Source organism: Crotalus tigris, unplaced genomic scaffold (assembly GCF_016545835.1).
Source record: "Crotalus tigris isolate CLP2741 ecotype Arizona unplaced genomic scaffold, ASM1654583v1 scf7180000024384.25900115:4084858, whole genome shotgun sequence".
Taxonomy (NCBI): Eukaryota; Metazoa; Chordata; class Lepidosauria; order Squamata; family Viperidae; genus Crotalus; species Crotalus tigris.
The window spans coordinates 421,830-438,784 of NW_024100554.1; the positions used below are offsets into that span (position 1 = coordinate 421,830).

A 16,955-nucleotide genomic window follows, 5' to 3' on the forward strand; every position below is an offset into this window, starting at 1 on the left:
GAGTGAGTGAAATCATATAATGTATGTAGATGAAATTGGGGCAGGGAGATGTTTTGAAAATGTTATTTTGTTTTTAAACTATGATGTGACTTTTTTGAAGCTAGCATTATAGTCTTCTTTTGTTTTCCACCTGTCAGTTTTAAACAGTCATGATTAGAAAGATTTCTGAGGCCTATAGAAATGAAATTCAGAAGCTGCATGCTTTGAGAACGCAGGTTGTCCACTTCTACTTTTATTATATGCTCTGTGATAGGATTGTACTCATCTGGACATCTGGAGGAATTTGGGAAATTCCTTCGGTATATGAACGGATAATGAGCTTATGGCAAAGCATAGTTTTGAATAAGAAACTAGAAAATTTATTGCTTTTCATTTTTGAGATTATGCAAAAGGAATACATTCACATCTGGCTGCTGGACTTATCAGTGACAAAAAAGGTTGCTTCCCCAGGAAGATGACTTAAGCTAGGGAATGAGCAGAAGCAGTACAAATCAGTTAGTCTTCCTTTACTTCTAAGTTGCTTTCAGATATACCAAATATGATATCCTATTATTGGCAGGAGTGTCAGCCATCCCACTTAGTCATCTAGCAAAAACAACAACACCTCCTGGTCATGTGTTTTGCCAAGAGTATACTTACTGAAGCTTAAATGGTTACAGACGTTTTCCTATGCAAACAACACAAAGAAAAGTTCCCTCCACCCCCTCATCCCCTGGTTATCAGCAAATGTCCAATCAGGTGCTTGTATATTGTCTAAGAAACAGCCAAGACAGTAAGTGTGAGGGATTTACTATTATAGCAGCTTCATTCCTTGCTGAAGGAAACTATTCAGCAGATAATGATGTGAACTCTTGTTCTGCCTCATAGCTGTTGCCCATTAAATTGAGTCTTGCCTTATTTTTCATGCTTGAAGCCAAGAACTCAATCATAGTACTGTATGATCAATATGCAGATTCTCTGCAGTTTTACTTTTTCTTTCCTCCAACAATTTGCTAAATGGTGCCTGGAGATAGTATTGGGATTGATGGGAGGAGAGCAAACAAGCTGTAGCTCCATTGATAAAATAGAAATACAATTAACCTTTGAATCTGTGGAAGTACAATATCTGACCAAGGTTAATTGGAATTGCAGGTATCCTGAGGAACCAAATGGTCCTTGACTCAGTACAATCCTTAGAACTCTATCTGATGCTGAACATTTTAAAAGAAATTGAATAAATCTCCATATTCAGATTACCAGATGAAATATTATTGAACTGTATGATAACATATTTGAACCATTTTATATAGTCTATTAAAAAAAACGAATTGCAAGAGCAGTTTTGAGACAGTAGTTGAAGCTTCCAGGAAAGGAATGTATTTTCCTGTGCCAAGTAGCAAGCCCTGAAACAGTACTGTGGAAATGTAAATCCAGAAAATATATTTGTCTGTATTGATTTGGTATTCTTGTTTTTCTCATAGTCACCTGAGGAGATTGATAAAAAAATACTTAAGCCTGATGCAGAAAACAGAAATGCTCAGAATGAGCCAATTGAAGATACTGATGTATTTACTCGGAAACATTCAGAGAACCTTTTTCAGAGAACAGAGGTTCTGGCAGGTAAGGGCCATCTGTCAATATTTTTTTAGTTTGAGAAAAAGCATAAAAGTCTGCAGTTCCTGATGGGTTCTTGCAACCCATTGCTGTAGGTCAGTGGTGGCGAACCTATGGCACGGGTGCCAGAGGCGGCACTCAGAACCCTCTCTGTGGGCACCCACGTCATCGCCCCAGTCCTAGGCCTTCAGTTGGATTTTATAAAATCTTTTCGCTTTAGGCCTCCGCCGCCATGTGCAAAAAAAAAAAAAAAAAGGTTCAATCAGTCAATTTCAACTTCTCATGGGGAAAAAAAAAGTTCTTGCAAAGTTGGAATTGATTGATTGAACTTTTTAGTCCCACCCACTCTGGTATTACCACTGCAGCCATGCCCACCCAATTCGCCACACCCAGCCAATGGGCCACACCCACCTGGCACCCGATGATGCATAAGTAGGTTTTAGGTTGCAGTTTGGGCACTCATTCTCTAAAAGGTTCTCCATCATAGGTTCCTCACTTGAACAGATAAGGCTGCTTCCCCCAAACTGCTTTTTTTTTCAAAAGGCAACTGAACTTTCTTTGTAGTCATCCAGTCATACAATATAAATAGCTCCATTCTCCACCAGTTATTTAGAACTGAAGAAGTTTCTTAGATGAGAAGCGAAATGTTTTCAAAGGAAAACGAGAAAGTCCAGTTGCCTTTTAAAAAAAAAAAAACCACACACACCTTTGGGACAACCATGATCTGGATGATAGAGAATCTCCATAGACATAAGGCTGCTACTTTATTTCCTCTTTTCAGAGTGAAGCTACCTTTTCTTACATTTGTAGTACCAAAACACCAAGATGACTTCTTGAATGACAACCTGAGGAAAAACTAAATATTCTCTACCTGTGCAGGGCTGTAGCCAAGAGAAGGAGAATCTCAAGAATGAGATTCAAACACATGTTTTAATGTTGCTTCTTAGGCTGCAATGCTAAACATACCCACCAAAAAATAAATCATTTTGAACTTGGCAGGACTTAAATGTAATGATGATTAGCACTGAGTTGTCAAGAAACATTGGATACTTTTCTCCCCAGAAAATACTGTGATCTCCCTCCCATCCCCGTGTCCCCATTAATTTATGATCTGAGCTACTGAATCCAAGGACATACTAATTTTAAGTTGTTGCAGTCCATCATGTTCTTGTTACAATAAAGCACTTGCGAAAAGTCAAATTCCTGTTTTCTCTCACGAATAGACTTTGCAAATGGAATTCAGTGGAGCTTTTTTTCTTCTTGTTTACAGCCGTTATTGCTGGTGGAATCATTGGCTTTCTATTTGCAATCTTCCTTATCCTGCTTTTGGTGTACCGCATGAGAAAGAAGGACGAAGGGAGTTATGACCTCGGGGAGCGTAAACCCTCCAGTGCTGCCTACCAGAAGGCACCCACTAAAGAGTTTTATGCATAAAACTCTAAACGTAGTGTCTCTATTTCAGAGATCACTGAACTTTTTAAATAAAGCTCTTTTTTTTTGCTAGAATAATGAAGAACTTTTTTTTCCATTAAAGAGCCTTTATGGCACCTTTATGATAAAAAAAGAGAGATCCCATTGTATTTAAAACTTTCATGTATTCCTTTTAAAAAAAATGTAAAATAAAATCTTAACATTTTGCAGTATTCTGTGAATAGCAGTGGCAACATATGATTTTATATAGCCGTTGATGTTCACCGAATTATTTACAAAAATTTATGCATACGTGGAAATGATTGTTTTATCTGATGGTTCAATGGAAATTGTTTAATTTTGTCAGCATGTCTGATGATTCTCACAAGTTAGTTTTTATTTCATTAATTTATCTGTTCTCCAAAATTAAAAATAAAATGCCTTTTTGTAGTTGTCCTAGTGCAATTTGTGTTCATATAATTCAAATAATGGTAACTCTTAGTGTAAATGTATTTTTTCAGCTATGTAAACCTTAACCTCCATTTTGTATAAATTTTACTGTCAGAAACTACATTTTACCCCTGTTTTTTTCAGTGGTTTGTGTAGCTTGATTGAAATTTAAAGTGTAAAATTGGACTACTACTGCAAACTATATAGTTACTTCCCTTTACAAAACAAATCTTTATAGGAGATATTTTCAGTAAGCTACTGACAAGCCTACATAAACCCAAAGACTCTTAACAGTATTGCAAGGGGTTGCTGCAAAATTTCTTTGGCCACTTGTTTTTTTTATTTTATTAATTGCAATTTGAAGGTACGAGATAAAATTCAAAATGAATCTGAATCCTTTGTTCCTTTTTTTAAGCATTTAAAGTAAATGTCTTTTAAAGCCTTTGAAGTGCCTATGATTCTATGTAATTTGTTGCAGACTGGTGTAATGAATATATAACATTAAAACAAAGAAATGTTGATATTTTATAAGCACAGACAATTCTAATGGTAACTTTTGTAGTCTTAAATGGATAGACATAAATTGTAATTTGGAAGCATAAACACTACTGAATAAATCATGTGGCCTAATACTGAAAGATATTATTTGGGGTTTTTATTTTCATCATCCTGCATATTACAAATAGCACCTTTATGTGACAAAGGGATTTGTGTGAAAATAAGGATTTAAGAAGACCATTAGTAAACATTTTGCAGTAGAAAATCAATGTTGCCTTGTCAGCACTTAAAGTTTCTAATTCTCTTTAACACTGGACAGATTTTAAGTAGTAATTAATAGGTGCCATTTCTGTGCAGCTTATATTTATATGGTTTTTTTCCCCCTCACTTGGCTTTTGAAACTAGTAACTTGATGTTAAGTAGTTTAAGAAGAAGAGGCACAGTTATTCTATAACAATAAGCAGTGAGGATTTAAAATAGCTGCAGCTTGACCAAAACAATTGTTCTGATAGACACGAAGTGTGGTGGATGCACATGGGAGAAGTCTGAAACAGAGAATGCGACAAATTAAGCAATCCTGCCATTGTTGCTAAGATGTATTGAAAACTAATTTGAAGTAATAGTATATACTAAGAAACCCAATTTTGGCCCACTGATGCTTCTTTGAAAATCTCCCCTTCCATTTCCAGCTCTTACAAGTTTTCTTTGATCGATGGCCTTTGGCCAGAAGCCCCAGTGCCTGACTGAGAAATTATATGTTCATTCTTGCCAACCAAACAAGTATATGACAATGAAATGCATTTAATCAATTCATATAAGCAAATAGTTATTCTGCATTAAATCATATTCCCAGGCTGAGATTACAAGAAGAAAAGAGGTTATTGAAGTATAGTCATTCCAGTGTCTTATAGGTTATAGAACAGAGGAAATTACAAGCAGAGGTCTCTGCACACAAAAAAAACCCAGACCCTCCTGTGCATTCAAAGTTCAACCACAGCCAGGTCAAATATCCCTCAGAATTTTTCATCCAGGTAATCCTTGATTTATAACCGGTCACTTAGCGACCATTTGAAGTTACAACAGACCTCCCAGGATTACTTATAACCCGGATTCAATCTTCCAACAGCTGCCCCTCCCATCAAGTGATCACATTTTGGATGCTCAGCAGCCAATCCATATTTATAGTTGTTTCCTATGTCCTGTGGTCACACAACCACCATTTATGATGGTTTTTGCTGAAAACTGGTGTTTACTTCTGGTTTCTAGCAATGGATTCACTTACTGACTGCCACAAAAATCGGGCCCAGTCACATGGTGAGCCATTTAATGACCAGAATAACCTATGACCATAATTCCGGGCTCAATTATAAATCAAGGATTTCATTAATTTGATTCTTAATTCAAACATTTTGATGTTACAATTTGTGCCATGTTAACAAACAAGTAAAACACATAACTAATACAATTCCTGTCCATATGTCTAAGACATGTTTTGATTGTCTACATTCCAGAAAGGTTCTTAGGAGGAGCTGAGAGTGCATCAGGAAAGTGCATCAGGAAAACACATATATGGTTTAAAGGTTTGTAGTCTTATAAATCAATGATAGATGGGCCACTTTTGACTTTTAAGCTACAGATATTATTTTGGATGTGATGGGGGAACCACATTTTTTTCACTTTATATTAAGAACAGTGCTTAATGGGATGAATGAACAAATCTAGTAGGAAGATTAGAATTCATTCTTAGATGTAAAAATTAGTCATTTTGAAAAGTTCTCCCAAAAGTTCTCCCTGGCATGGATATATTTTTTTAAAAAAAATTACTGACAAGTTTTCAAACAATAAAAGACAAATCTAAATGAAAAAGGAAAGAATAAAATAAAAAAATAAAAGGTGTGAAGAAAAACAGAAAAAAGAAAAATATCTAAAGAAACAAAAATAAATGACTTCTGATTTTCTTTGCAACAGAAATTAACAAATTCACTAGACATCCTCTCTCCCTAATATTACAAAAAACCTGCATATTATTTTTCAGTCATCAAATCTAAAAACTGTCACTTTATTTTTCTTTGATTTCAACAAAAAATCCATAAAGGTTTTCCAGTCTTCCAGAAAAGCACTTATCATTTTATCCCTGACTAAACAGGGTTATTTTGCCATTTCTCCTCATTCTAATACTGTCATAGTCCTTTCCTCCATTGTGAGAATTTCAATACTTCTCCATCACTGTGCTTATAAGTCTTGCAGTAGTTACCATATATAAAACCAATCTTCCATGAACTTTTCCTAAGCCGTTAAATCCATAAATCCCAATAAAAATAGTTCTGTTTTTTTTCAATGTTGGTCTTTAATTTTTTTTGTATCACTACATATTTAGATTCATAATTTTTAGGTGTTTCATAAGTCTACCATGCATTTCCAACATTGATTTGAAGTACCTACAGTATATACATATTTTTGTTGTGTAATATACCAGCAGTACATACTTTTTATATGTTCTCTCTTAAATAAGACACAATGTGAATTTCAGTCTATTTATCTACATTCTTTCTTATTTATCCATTTGTATATTATTACCAAAACTCATAGCACCATTTCATCATGCAGTCCTTAACTTGTTCATCTTCAGTGTCAAATCTTAACCAAAGCATGTTTTGCCTCCTTGAGTTACTTAACAAAAGTAATAAAAGTGAGGTAAAAAAAATCTAATTAAAAAATCTAATAATCTAATGTTTGCAATTCCAAGTTCATCATTTGTACATAATTCATTTTCAAATGCTGTCTTATATTGTTCAATTCCACTCAGTTTTTTTAAATCTATATTAAATTTTTGTCTTGATTGTGCATTGAAAACCTATCAGGGTGTATTTGTCTAGTGGTCTTTTCTTATTGAACCTTAATGCAATTTTACTATTTTAATATAATTTTCTGTTTTTGTTTTGTTTGCTATCCAGAGAGTTCCTTGGATAGTCTGGTGATGATATAAGTTGGATGGGTGGAGGGAGGGATGGATCGATGGATATACAGTACATTTTTTTAAAAAAACTTGCTTTTTAATAATAAATGAAGGTGAAATCTTGCCTGTCAGTGAGAATAAACAGTGGATTGGCTTGCCTCCAGAAGTCACTGGAAATTATTAAGAAAAGATTGGACAGCCATGTGTCCGGAAAGGAATAAGGTCTCTTGCTCGAGTAGGGGGTTGGACTAGAAGATCTCCAAAGTCCCCTCCAACTCTGTTATTCTGTAATTCTGCTTAGTTGGAAGAGCTGCTGTAGACAGTGCTTGCTCCCAAGTCCCCTCTTGTTACACCTCATAAGGGGTAGGGTTTTCAACAAGCATTCTCTACAGACTTGCCTTGGATGAATATATTTTACCTGAAGCAGCACATCCTCGTGGATTTATGACTACTGCTCGATGGGTAGATAGAGTCACTGACCAGGAGGACTTTTGTCCGGCTTCAACTGATATTCAGGTAACAGCTCTATCTAAAATGAATGGATCTTGAGTTATAATTTATTCCGACTTATTATGACAATAGCAAGGAATTCTACATAGGGCTGCCTTTAAAAATCACTTAGAAACTGCAAAAGGCTGCTTATTAGCGTCTGCTATTTACCAGGAACGTTGATTATGGTGAAATTCAAAGCAATAGTTTTAATCTATAAAGTCCTAGATGGTACCTAGAGAACCATTTCCCACTTAAATCTCTATTTAATATGTTCAACCTGAGAGAAACTATTGTTAGTTTACCGTTTTCATGAAGTGGCTGAAGCCAGCAGATGTTGCTTTTCTGTAATGTCTCAGTCTTATGGAACAGCTATCCCTAAGAAATTAGATTTGTTCTCTCAGTGATTGTTTTCTGGTGGCAGGTAAAAAATGGATCTTGAAAATTTCTGATGGTTCATTGGATTTATCTGTGTTTTGATTTTTTTTTTCTGTGATGGCTTCAATTATTATTTTAGCTAATTCATTTTAACTGAGTTTTAATTTGCCAGCTATTAGCAAGATGTTGTCATTTGGGTACCATAGATATTTTAACTGTATTTTTCTAGTACTTGTTCATCATTAGAATGATACAAGGATATACAAAAAGAATGAAAGGGGAGGGGATCATGGTGGTGCTAATGGAAAATAATGTAGTCATCAAAAATAGAAAAAAGAAGGATGGAAGCCAGCTAATCTGAGCAAGAGAGATTTAATTGCACATTTCTTTAGAACTGCACATTAAATAAATGGTTTTGTTTTCTAGGCAACTGCACCTTTTCTTAATTCAGAAACCAATGTGGAATGACATTTAGATTGATATTATGTTTTCAGGGCACAGAAAGCTGTAAAATTAACCAAACATTTTAGAAATCTGTTATGGAAACAAACTCGGTTATGCTCATGTAGATCCACTGTAATTAATGTTTAATCTCACAGCAATCCAGATGAATTACGACTGTCTGAATGCAATCTTTATTTATATAATTTATATTTTTTTAAAATCTCAGTATTTGGTTCAGCTAATTCCTTTTTTATTACTTATAAGAAGTTAAACCGCTATTTTTCTGCTATGCAAATTTATTGAATAACACTTAAAAATTAATGAAATGCTACACTTTGGATTGTCACAAGTTGAGTAATTTTAAAATTGTGTTCAGCAAATGTTCCTTTGTTGCACAATATGTGGCAAAGCTAAGTTCAGAAATTAGTAAGATAAAAATAGCAGAATGTAATATTCTGACAATTATCCCCCTCGACAAAGCAAAATAAAACTCTAACTACTGTTGTGAAGTATACCATGAATTTAAAGTTTTAAGATGAAAAGTATTGTGCTCAAACAAAGTTTTATTTGTAGGGCTTGATGCTTATTTCTCATACAATAGAATAGATACAACAGATCAGTGTTCTCAACCTTTTCTTCACCACAGACTCCTTTTAAATATATGTTTTGTAGCCATGGATCATAGCCACAGAACACCATGATTTAACTCAAGATTCAAATCATAACATTTCTTCAAGCCTTCACGGACCCCCTGTGATAACATTGCAGTCCCCAGGGGTCCACAGACCACAGCTGAGAACCACTGCAATAAATTCCTTAACAGTGGTCATATATTACATGGAAACAAATGATACATTCTTGGTGTGATCAAAAGCATCTAAATAATCATCCTCCAGAAATGCTTGAGAGGATACAAAATATTCATTTGCTTCAAAGTTTATATATTTCTAACACAGTGTTTCTCAATCTCAGCAACTTGAAGATGTGTGGACTTCAACTCCCTGGTCTATTTTTTGAGGCATTTTCAAGTTGATGCTGCCCCAAGCAGGTTTGAAAATCTGCAGAGAACAGAGAAACACCCACTTATTCTGGCAATGAGTTCATCCTTTCCAGATCTCTCATCTTTAGAAGAGTTTTTGACAGACTTCATTGCTAAAGCACACAGCATGCTACATCTAATCAATATTGATTCAAACTATAACTGGTTTACCAAGATAACTGACGTCTAGGTTCACAGTATTTTTTTGTTTGTGTATGTGCTTTAGAGTCAATGTTGACTCCTGGTGACTGCCTGGACTGGTCCCTGCAGTTTTCTTGGCAAGGTTGCAGGAGTGGTTTGCCATTGCCTGCTTCCTAGGGCTGAGAAAGAACGAATGGTCCAAAGACAGTCAACTGACATCAGGCATAAGATGGGACTAGAACTCAAAATCTCAAGGCTTCACTGCACAACAATCTCCCAGTACATAACAGTTGCTCAAATTAGTCAACTTCATATTATCCCAACATTTTTTGGAGCGAGAAGTAAAATTTAGAGGAGCTACTTCTTTTTTATCATTCAAAACCAACTCTGTTCTAAAGAGGCATCTTTTTCAAGATAGCTCCAGCCTCTTGAGAAATTGGTCATTTTATACTTTTTGATGCACTTATGCATATTTTCACATAATTTTATCTCAAGAAGAATATCTGAAAATTGTATTTTGAAACTGGCAAATAAATAAAGTTATTGTACTGCACTTCCTTTCTGCTCATGCGGATTATTCCCACTGTCACTTGACAGGATTCCCATGACATCCGATTCCGGAAAATTAACTTTATGATGAGTAAAAATCTACAGCAAAACATTAGCATCTGTTCTGTTGGAACAGGATCAGGTACACAAACCCTGAACTGATACACAAATCCATTCTATACATCATTTCCACATTTCCTTGGGAACCCAGCTGCAGTAATAGTTTCCCTATCAGAGAAAAATGCATTACATGAGAAAATATTAAGGCTACATACCTATTAGCACTCTCTCGATTGCAAGAAGATATTTCTTTATGCGTTGTTAATGAAAATAAGCAATGTTATTATTATTTAGAAAATAGATAGTCCTGCCTCTTACCTAGTCCTAATATATTTAAGCTTCGTTCTAGCTTTTCTCATATCTGTTGAGTGCAACTAATTTGCGTTTCTAATCGACATTAAATACATAGATTAAGTTCAGTTACATCTTACACATGCAAATAATACTTGTTCAGCTGGCTATTATAGATATTCATCCATAAATGGAAAATCGTCTGCATTCAGTTTTCAGATTATAACATCAGTGATGCAGTCTTTTTGATACTAATGTCAAGCTTACAATTTCACTACTGTTGCCCAAAGAATTCTGCTTTTGAGCACAATTGCATGACTTTTACTCTTTATTGGCTGCAAGTTGGGTCACAGGACTAATGGACTAATACAAAGCTAACATAATATTTACCAGAAATAAAGTCCAAGCAAAGTACAAGAACCAGCACATAGGATCTGATAGAGAAATGGCTAGCACGATAGGGTAAGATAGTCTGCAATGTAAATAAACCAACGTTCCAGAAAATGAACATTTTTAAAGAATTGTTAAAGCCCTGTCTATCCTAACTGTTATTACCTATCCACTCTTGGGTTGAAAATAACATATCTTAAGATTGTATTGTATGTTTCCTTGAATGTCCCAGTAGAATACAAAAAAAATATATATACAATTATACAAAAATTATAATTAACAATTAAGGAGAACTTAAAGCCTGTTTCATGTATGTCCTGAGAATAAGATGAAGGCAATGTCACAAATACCAGAGAGAGAAAAGATGTTGAAAGGGTGTGTTTGTGACCTGATTAGATGCAAGTGAGGAAAGGCACTCAGAGTGTTATGTTTTAGTGGTATCATATACTGGTTGCAAAAACCTGGGTGATCACCAGATGGTAGCAAAAAGACATAGAAGTCTTATCCCCTAGTTATCCATTGTAGTAGTCATCTGGACATTCATTCATTCATCCATTCATAATTTATTTGCTGCCCATTTCGTATCCAACTATTTTTCCAGCCCAAATTGAGCAGTCTATTCTACTTATGAAGAGAGTCCTCTACTCATGAATTCAGCATTTGGCTACTTCTATAAGTACTTCTATACATAAATGCATAATAACTATATATAAAATAATACAAATGAGGTGTTATGACACTTTTAGAAAAAAAAAGAGCTACTACATTGCACCAAAATTTATTTACTGAGCTTTGGAACTTATCCTTTGAAATTTTAGCACATTGTGAGCCTTTCTTTACTTGTATATACTATAGCTACAGCATAAATAACCTTTTTCAATGGTGTCCTCATGCTGTTGCCTTCATCAGATCCCTAGTCTGGATTGGAGGCTGCCTTAAATTGTCCCTAGGTATCCAGGTGTTCAAGTAGTTTTCCCCCTTATCTCACCACAGGTTTAGCCATAGATACAACATGATGTACTTCCACTAGTCACATGATCCTTCAGGAACCCATTGACTATTTTAAGGGAATACAGTTACACTACGCCCCCCTCTTATTCATTTTTTCCAACTAATCTGTTTTGCGCATCAGGAGCATTTGGTTCTTTTTGTTTGGGTTCTTCCCTTTTACTTACCAGTCTCTGAGATGAAAATCAGTGACAGTGGAAATAGAGTTTATAGAGCAACTCTCCATTTGTCTGTCAGTACATACAAATTGCTCTTCTCAAATGGTGTTGAACATGAGTCCAGGAAGAGCCAGATGATCAGATGATATTGGTTGATAGTTGAACTCTGACACTTCTGCACAAACGTTCTGGGCCAGAAGAAAGTGGGCCAAAAGAAAATTGCCAATCAAGCCATATGATAAAATTTATCCCCCTTTCCATCTCCCCTGCCATCTCTGGCCTACGTTAAGTAGGGTGGAGGTTTCTGCATTAGCAGAATATGGGTTAGAGTAGGGCAATCGGATGACATTTGGTGGGAGGAAAGGAGGGAAATAAAACCAAGGCAATCCATAATCTCTGTCCTTAGTATGTCCTGTATAGTATAATTAATAGAACTAGGCCTATGATGGCATAGCATCTATATGAAAGCATGAGAAGGTAAGACAATTGGCTTGGAATGAGGAATCATCAGTATTGTCAACCTTTAGCATTGTGGCTAAGCTTCTAGGTGGTCTGAAAGTCTTAACCTATTGTGGTTTGAATAAGACAAAACAGGCTAAAGTGAATCATAGCAGGATGGAGCTATTTAGCATGGTTTCCTGTCAGTTCAGGTTTTAAATCTGAATTAGTTGCACATTCATCAACAAGCATATTTATGACACATGGAATCAATGTGCTTGCTGGAAGGCAGGTAGAAGATGTGGTCAGGGGACTCATTTGCCCAACTTTGGGTGATATGCCAGTTGTTGCGCTACCTGAAACAAGAGACCTTGTTCCAGGTAGGGCAACAACTGCCATTTTCAGTGATGATGATTCATCCTCTGAACCAGTGCCATGGGAATGTCTTTAAAACCAATTGGAAAATCAGTGAAAAATGTAATAGTCCGTTTTTGATGGGTATGAACTGCTTATGATGTGAATTTTGAATTGTTTTCAGTTAAGTCTACAGATTCAACATATAGCCCTGGTTTTAAACTGTAAAGCCCTATATGCATGGTTCCTACATAACATTCTGGGTTGCCACTTCAAAATGGAATCAACCAATTCACTACTTATGCAAGGATTTATTATGTGATATTGATTATGAATACTGTCTTTCCCACACACCATTACACTTCCCTAGATGTGTAGGGAAGATGTCTGGTTTTACAAAAGCTCGCATAGATGGAACTTTTCTAAGGAATTTTCAAGGAATGAGGGCAAATTGTTCTTAATTCAATGTGTTAGATCAGAGCTATCATTGGTAACTTTAAGACTAATGGACTGCAACTCCCAGAATTCCTCACCAGTCTGGGTTAGTATATTACTGTTCTGATGAGTTTTTATGCTATTTTAATTGAGTATAATGTTTTATTTAATATGCAATGATCATTCAACTCTCTCATGCAATCAGTTTTATATTGTTAACCATGGGGCTTCATTCTGTGACTAAGGCAATATATAATACTGATAAATAAATAAGTAAATAATGATATGCTGGTATAAGTTTTCTGTCAGCTTGATGCCTGGTTAATAGCACTTTAATTTGCCCATGAGAAGGAGCTATGTGCCCCTCCTCTTTCTCTTGGAAGAACATCAATCACTGGCCAAAAGCTTGTTTATCTTCAGCTGTGAGCTGCATAAAGCCTCATTAATTGCAATAAATGGTCTATTTCCCAACTGGAATTCTGAACCTAGACTAAGTATACTTCATGCAAAAATACCTTCTTAAGTGTTTCATGGCCTGCTACTAAACCAATACTCCAAAGAATCATGAAACTGCCGAGCACAAGACGGAGCCAAACTACTGAATGGTATAAGCAGTGCTTTTTTCGTCATAGAATGAACCGGAATGGAGTTCCGGCACCTTTTTTCGATGGATTTTCCAAGTTTTAAAAGTAACTTTTAAAATTTTGATGTTTGGTCCACATGGACTTAAATCGCCCTGTCAAGCATAGCAGGTTGGTGGCAAAATCATTAAAATGATGCATGCGGGCTGCTTGTGTGTCAAGTCCGATGCATGCATATTTTGTCCACACTGGTTGTGATGGTGCTGCTCAGTTGTGATTGGTTGTGTGGTCATGTGCTGAGTGTTTACTGCGGGCGGTGACCGTTATGTTTCGTTACACAACTCACATGTATGGGTGTGTGTATAGTGATTGACTATGTGCGAAAGGTAAATAATTTCTTTATTTTAAAAAATTGGCGAACTGAAAATCTTTTTTTAATTTTTAGTGTAAAAGTGTGACCCTAAATTTAAAAATGAAAAAAAAATACTAATTACTTCTCAACCACCAGTCCTGCCAAGAACTGAATATATAATTTTTTAAAATAAAAGATTAACAAGATGTGAGTTCCAGCATCTTTTTTTCTTACAAAAAAAGCACTGGGTATAAGCATTTTTTGGCAGCTGGCTTGCAGCTGTGAAACTTATTCCCAGTCCCTAACAGTAGGATCTCAGAACATCTGGTGATTCTTTCTCATCACTCTCTTGCCCTAAAAACCAGAAAACATTAAATGGTTTAAGCTAGCTCATGCTTCTGAAACTCTTCTTCCTTCCTGTCTCTGAAAAGATTTTAATATGAAATTGATGGTAAATGGAATCAACAACACAATGAAAGAAATAACCCTATCTCCAAAGTTCATATTTATGGCAGGATTATACAAGTACAATGTAAAATCACGTCTTATGGGTGCAACATTATTATGACCAATTGTTTAAATCAGTGATGCTCAACCTTTCTAATGCCGCGACCCCATAATACAGTTCCCCATGTTGTGGTGACTCCCAACCACTTATACATCACCAGGTGCCAGGGGCGTGGCCAAAGAAAAGGGGAAAAAATGGCAGACAGCCTTGTTTGGTGACCCCCGTGAAATGGTCATTCGACCCCAAATGGGGTCCTGACCCACAGGTTGAGAACCACTGGTTTAAATGCTACTTAGTAAAGAAAGACCTTTAGCTCTGAATTAGCTAACCACAGCACAAACATTACTGCCTTCATTTTGTCTACAGCCACGAGTGAGGCACATTTAAAGGGATCTATAATTGTATTAATATTAAAACAATATTTCCTTCTTATTTCCTTCCTACCATCCAAATGCAGCCTTGAAATACAGACAAACTTTAGATTTTGTCATTCATTACCTTTGGGAAAAATTAAGTAATGGACAATGACTGTGAGCTAATGCCATTGGGCAGGGCAGAAGGAATGGACCATTAAATGATGTCTGTGTTCTTCCATCTGCAAAGCAGAAAACTCGTGGACTTGCAGAAGATTAGGATAGGTTGCAAATAACAGCTACATAAATACAAATTTGTTCTGAAGAATATTTTTAAAAATCTGAAGTTTTTAACATAACAGAATAACATAACAGAATAATAGAATAACAGAGTTGGAAAGGAACTTGGAGTTCTTCTAGTCCAACCCCCTGCTCAGGCAGGAAACCCTACACCAGTGTTTCTCAACCTTGTACTGGCTGGGGAATTCTGGGAGTTGAAGTCCATACCTCTTCAAGTTGCCAAGGTTGAGAAACACTGCCCCACCACATTTCAGACAAATGGTTGTCCAATCTCTTCTTTAAAACTTCCAATGTTTTCCCATTCACAACTTCTGCAGGCAACTGTTCCAATTGTCAGGAAATTTTTCCTTAGTTCTAGGTTGCTTCTCTCCTTGATTAATTTCCATCCATTGCTTCTTGTCCTGCCTTCAAGTGCTTTGGAGAATAGGTTGACCTCTGCTTCTTTTGTGGCAGCCCTTTAGATATTGAAACACTGCTATCATGTCACCCCCAGTCTTTCGTTTCATTAAAATAGAATATAAGAATATAAGCAGGTCTGTGCTAATTCATCCAAAAATCTGTCAAATCTAATATTCTGTTTCCTCAGTGGCCAGTGAACACCACAGAACAAGAGGACAATTGCATCCTCCAATTTATGCTTCCTGAAATTAGGATTCCAAGTCTTTATTAATAGAAATAAATAATTATCATGACTAATGGCCATTGACAATTGTATCCTTCATAAATTGTCCAGCTGTCCTTCCAAGTTATTCACCTGGGCATCTTGTGGCAATGAATCTCCCTGGATCTCCCATGTTTTAATTTCTGTATTTCAGGATAGGGAGCAGATATTCATTGGTATCAGATGCAGTGAAGCCTACAAATTGGATAGAATCTTATAATGTAAGTTTTGAAATGTTCATTGAGATCAAGTTCAATTCCCATCCAAGGCAAAGTGGCACTTAAGAAGCTATGCCCTCTCCCAGCACCTGATATTATCCTCCTTTCTACCATACCAGAATTCTGCTGCTAACTGTAATTTTTAAAAAATGATTATGGACAGTTTTGATGTTTGTATATTGGTTTTCAACTTGTTTTTATTGGACTGTTTTACCTGTTGTAAGCCACCCAGTGTAATTTAAATGAAATGGGCAGCCATTCAAATCAAATCAAAGAACAACAAAACAAGAAATAAAAATTCATGGAATACCGGGATATCAATAGCTATGATGCCAGATGGTTAGCTGCTACCAACATTATAGAAGAAACAAGATATGAGAGAGAGAGAGAGAGAGAGAGAGAGAGAGAGAGAGAGAGAGAGTTTTTTGAGTGCCAATTGAGCAGTGCTTTTTTTTGTAAAAAAAAAAAAAAAAAAAGGTGCCAGAACTCCCACGCGTCATACAACCCACCTTGCCTACTCTACAAAGTTCCATCCAAAAAAGGTGCCGGAACTCCGTTCTGGGCGTTCTATGACAAAAAAAGCCCTGCAGTTGACAATGATTATGATTTTCTGGCTTTGACCAACTGACTTTGTGCCTAAGGCAGGATTGGAATCCACAATCCTTCCATTTCTAACCTAGTGCCTCTAGCTACGATGCCAAACTTAGTAATTTGCTTGCCCTGTCTTGTTTTTGAATGTGGCTGATTTATGGAGCCTAGACTTGGCTGATCTTGCTTAGAATCAGAAAATAGGCAAGAACTTTGTTGGTTTTTAGATAGCAGACCTTACTAGAATAACAGAGTTCTATATCATGGAAGAAGGCAATGGCAAACCGATCCATATAGCTGCCAAAAAAAGTAT

The 16,955-nt window shown here is 36.0% G+C and overlaps 1 protein-coding gene across 1 annotated transcript in view; it reads left to right on the forward strand.

The window, feature by feature from the left end:
• Nucleotides 1-4,093, forward strand: part of SDC2 (syndecan 2) — a 71,378-nt gene extending 67,285 nt beyond the window's left edge. Inside the window, exons 4-5 of the mRNA XM_039328861.1 lie at nt 1,461-1,599; nt 2,864-4,093. Of these exons, the coding sequence (XP_039184795.1) occupies nt 1,461-1,599; nt 2,864-3,027 (303 nt within the window). The 3' untranslated portion in view covers nt 3,028-4,093. The remainder of the gene's footprint in view (nt 1-1,460; nt 1,600-2,863) is intronic.
• The last annotated feature ends 12,862 nt before the right edge of the window (nt 4,094-16,955 follow it).